The 4,247-nt window shown below is 31.3% G+C and overlaps 1 protein-coding gene across 1 annotated transcript in view; it reads left to right on the top strand.

Moving 5' to 3' along the window:
• LOC106471251 (vacuolar protein sorting-associated protein 13B-like) overlaps positions 1–4,247 on the top strand; it is a gene marked incomplete at its 3' end in the record, with an annotated part of 86,960 nt that overhangs the window by 68,621 nt on the left and 14,092 nt on the right. The window contains exons 29-31 of the mRNA XM_022399866.1: positions 893–1,071; positions 2,937–3,082; positions 3,888–4,015. Of these exons, the coding sequence (XP_022255574.1) occupies positions 893–1,071; positions 2,937–3,082; positions 3,888–4,015 (453 nt within the window). The remainder of the gene's footprint in view (positions 1–892; positions 1,072–2,936; positions 3,083–3,887; positions 4,016–4,247) is intronic.

Raw genomic sequence — 4,247 nt, 5'->3', positions numbered from 1 at the left:
TGTATATATATACATATTTGTATGGAAATAATACACGTCATATTCTCCTAAAGCATGCGTTTTTTAACTATTAAATTCTTCAATTTTTCTAATTTCTAATGTTGAAATATTCTAAATCCAGTTGAGATTGTGTACTAATTTTCAGCCTGAAGTGTTACTTTTTATAGTTTGACCAGTCAAAGGACACATCTACTGTTTCATGGAGTAGTTGAATTACGTCATTCTTGACTTCATGCTTAGGGGAATGCAGTTGTCACATGGAGCAGAGATATTTCTAAATGTGGATGCCTTTATTCTGATTGGTTGGTTACAGAGAAATTAAGAATTGTATATGTACTTTTTGCACCATTTTGGGGAAGATAAGATTGGACCTTAAAATAATTAACGTGTGCAGTAGAAATTCTGTCTTTGTGCTATTACCAGTTCCTCTGCTGACTGGGTGAGCTATAGTTTAAATTAACGTGAACCCATTAACTTGTTTCCTGCCACCCAGATGATCTCCAGCACACATGACAGTTCTTTTTCATATGTTTATTTTATTTATATATTTATCCCAGAAAATAAAGATTTTATTTTTATTCTGATTTCAACACCATGTCTTGTCTCTTTTATTCCACCTCTAACTAACATTTCTTTTCGCACATCTAATGATCTTCCTTTTGCAGAAATCCTGTAACTGTCTGCAAGTGTAACCTTGAATTGCTACACACTCATGAACTATATAGCTCTTTTTTGTGATGTCAGAATGATGTACTCTCTTCATACATTACTGATGAATGATGTAATACATTTTGTGATGTCAGAATGATATAATGTCTTCATACGTTACTGATGAATGACAACACTTTTTATGATGTTATGTTATTTCTAAGGACTTCTCTCTTATGTATAGGTTACTTGCCACCTCCAGTACTGGGATTCTATGAAACAGTCATTCTTTATGTACAGGGAGTTTGAACTTTCTGAATCTGCTCATTGTTCCCTCGATCTACCTCCTGTTACCATGGAAACAGGACACTTAGTTGTGGTTTCAGAGTTGTGGAGAGTTGTTGTCCATAGTCCAGATGCAGAGTAAGATTGGAGCTAATGAATTATTTATTTTAAAGTGCTATAAACTTAATGTTTACTCATGAGAGAAAAAAAAAATAAGTAATCAAAATGCTAATATGTTTTGTCAAGTTCTGAGCTTGTATTTATGAATATTCTGCTCTGAATGTGTAATATTTCAGTTGCTCCGTGCTCCTCTAGTGCTTTTATACCACAATAAAATCAGTTTTTGTGATATTTTGATTTTTTCAAAAAAATTTATTTTCAAGAATGGAGAACATTCCAGATGTCTGTAGCAAGCCATCTGCTATGATTTATGTTACAATATTCACAAGGATCAGTCAGACATAAGTTAATTTTGGCTGTAAATGGATGGATATGAAAACTCTTTGCTCATTACTATTAAGCTAATATGAATGGTGAATTTGACAGCTCAGTATACATGTTCAGTACTGTTAACCCTCTTGCTAGGGGATTGATGGATTCTACCAACCTTGTGACCTTAAAGTAACCCTCAGAGTTTCCATATTATAACTTTTAAAATGCTATTTTTATCTTGGCAAGCTCTCAATAAACATTAGAAGTCTTTTGTACACCAAAAATCTGTTTTTTTAATTAAGTATTTGTACTGAAAATTTGTCCATGAATGTATGGTGTCAAAATGTTGACTACTCAGAGTGCATGGTGATTTTAATGTTAAGATTAAGAGTGGTTTTCTTCATTTAAAAATTTTCGAATATCATTTGTGTGACCTTTGAAACCTTCTAAATATATATATAAAACGTTTTTTTTTCAGTTAAACTTTATAGTTCATCTGTTATTTCTCTACCCTAACTCTATATGGACTCAGTTAATTTGACCGACCTCATAACCACCATAGAAAAAAAAAAGTGAAATGAATCCAAATCACTTTTTTCTATTCTTTCTATAATGACTGCAAATTATAACAGCAAACTACATTTGTTTATTGTAAATAACTTAAGGCTCATAGCAGTTTATATCGGTTTATTCTTAATTTTATTGCCCTTTGAACTGTGTCTGACTAATAATCCTGCCACACAAGTTATAAATCACTCAGCGAATGCGTAGTTCAAGTTACCATATTAAATTATGTAACACACGAGCTGCTTGTGAACTATTTTTATATTTCATTTACATTCATAATAATAAATAAAGAAACATATCAAAAATGAAATATAATGCTTATCAGTGTCCTCTTGTTTATTTTACTGACAATGAAATGTAAGCCTACTTTTTTATACTAGTAGTACTAATAAACTAAATAATTTTTATTTACTTAAATAATGCACCTAAGAACATAGGATAATAAAATACACAAAGTAAACAATGTCCAATAACTATCACAGTTTATCTACCTTTCTAACTATGGCATAAGAACCTTTAAAAATTTAGCTAAGCTTGTCATTTGATACATTAAAACTTTGGCTTTCTATTGGTTTAAGTAATATAGTATAAAGTATTAGCAATTTATGAAAGAGAGGATGAGACGAGGGCGTGGCAAGTGAATTTTCTAACTTACAATTCTGTAAACAAATAAGATTAGAAACTATAAAAATTATGCTTTGCCTGAATAATAAGTATATTATAATGAGTAACTTACATTCAGTTTAGTACATCTAGGAAGGTTGGTAAATAAATTAGAGAAGACCTCAAAAGCAAATGTCACAATTCTGATACCAGAAAATATTGAAGGTTTGTGAAATATTCCCTTATAAAATTAAGAACTTAAAACTTGTATAATATTAATATTTGATTTATTAACTATGTTTTGATGCCAAGTTTATTCATATACAATGATAATAAAGTGGTTTAATCAAATTTTGAATGGTGAGAGGGTTAAGTTAATCTGTATGGTGAATATTTTTTAGCCCACAATTAACAGTGTCTCCACTTGCTCTCGCTGCCTGCATGAGAGTCGATTCCTGTTTCTTACCAGTACTGGTCTCGTACTTCCAGGCATGTATGAAGTTTGATCTCATACAGGTCACCCTCTTTAGTCACTTTGCAGGGGCAGGTAGGAGATGTTTTTTATTCAGAACAAATCCTTAGTTCTCTCTGTCTTTAACTCTATTAAACTTAGTAAATATTTACGGATATATTACTGTTAGAACTTCTGGAATAATGTGATAAAACTGTTTTTTCAGTCTGTGTTTCAAAAGCATTCTATCCTATATGTGTTATTGGATACAGTTGTGACATTGCTACAAGACATGGCCTAATGATTAAGGTGCCAGCCTATAAATCTGAGGCTTTCTATTGCTACAAAATCAGTCTCTACCTTTTGGGACCGTGGGTTTGTTATGCAGTAAACAGTCAAATTCAATTAGAGAAGTACAAGAATTAGCAGTGAGTGATTTTAACTAGCTGCCTTCCCTTCTCTGTCTATCAGTTTAAGATTATAGCAGATAGCTCTTGTGTACCTTTACACAAATCTCTGAAGTCCAGTTTTCTGGTCTTGTTCCTAATACAGCATGTATACACATTAGTTGTTTTCTGTACACTATCATCATTACATTCTTGATCATGGGATTGTTTCTCACCCTTAATTAGGTATATGATATTACACATTGATATAAGTAATGTTTCTTTTACTATTGTACTTAAAGATAATTTAGGCTAATATGTTCAGTTTTAACAGTTTTTAACAGTGAGTCGTATACATTTAATATGTTGAAATATTTTAATTTATGTCTTTAGAATGCCTTTTTTTATTGTATATTTTAACTTTCTACATATGTATACGTCTACAACTTTTCTATGACCAAATAAATAAATTACTATTTTTAGTTCTCACTTCCAGTCTGCATCATTTTTTTCAGGAACCCCAATAAATCTGTTACCATTTTCATTTGATGGAATGTCCCCTGTTGATCAGGAGTTCATGGTTCTGACATTAGATAGTCCAAGCCTTTGTGTTAACCTGTGGCAGGATAGACAGAAGGTTGAGGTGGGTAGATTGACTGAACTTATCATTGCCAGAATAGACAATAAGGAGAGGTAAATATTAAACTAAATGTAAGAAGTGAGAGGTAAGTACTAAACTAAATGTAAGAAGTGAGAGGTAAATATTAAACTAAATGTAAGAAGTGAGAGGTAAATATTAAACTAAATGTAAGAAGTGAGAGGTAAATATTAAACTAAATGTAAGAAGTGAGAGGTAAGTACTAAACTAAATGTAA

The sequence above is a fragment of the Limulus polyphemus genome, unplaced genomic scaffold (genome assembly GCF_000517525.1).
Source record: "Limulus polyphemus unplaced genomic scaffold, Limulus_polyphemus-2.1.2 Scaffold4493, whole genome shotgun sequence".
NCBI lineage: Eukaryota > Metazoa > Arthropoda > Merostomata > Xiphosura > Limulidae > Limulus > Limulus polyphemus.
This window is presented reverse-complemented; position numbering and strand designations above follow the sequence as displayed.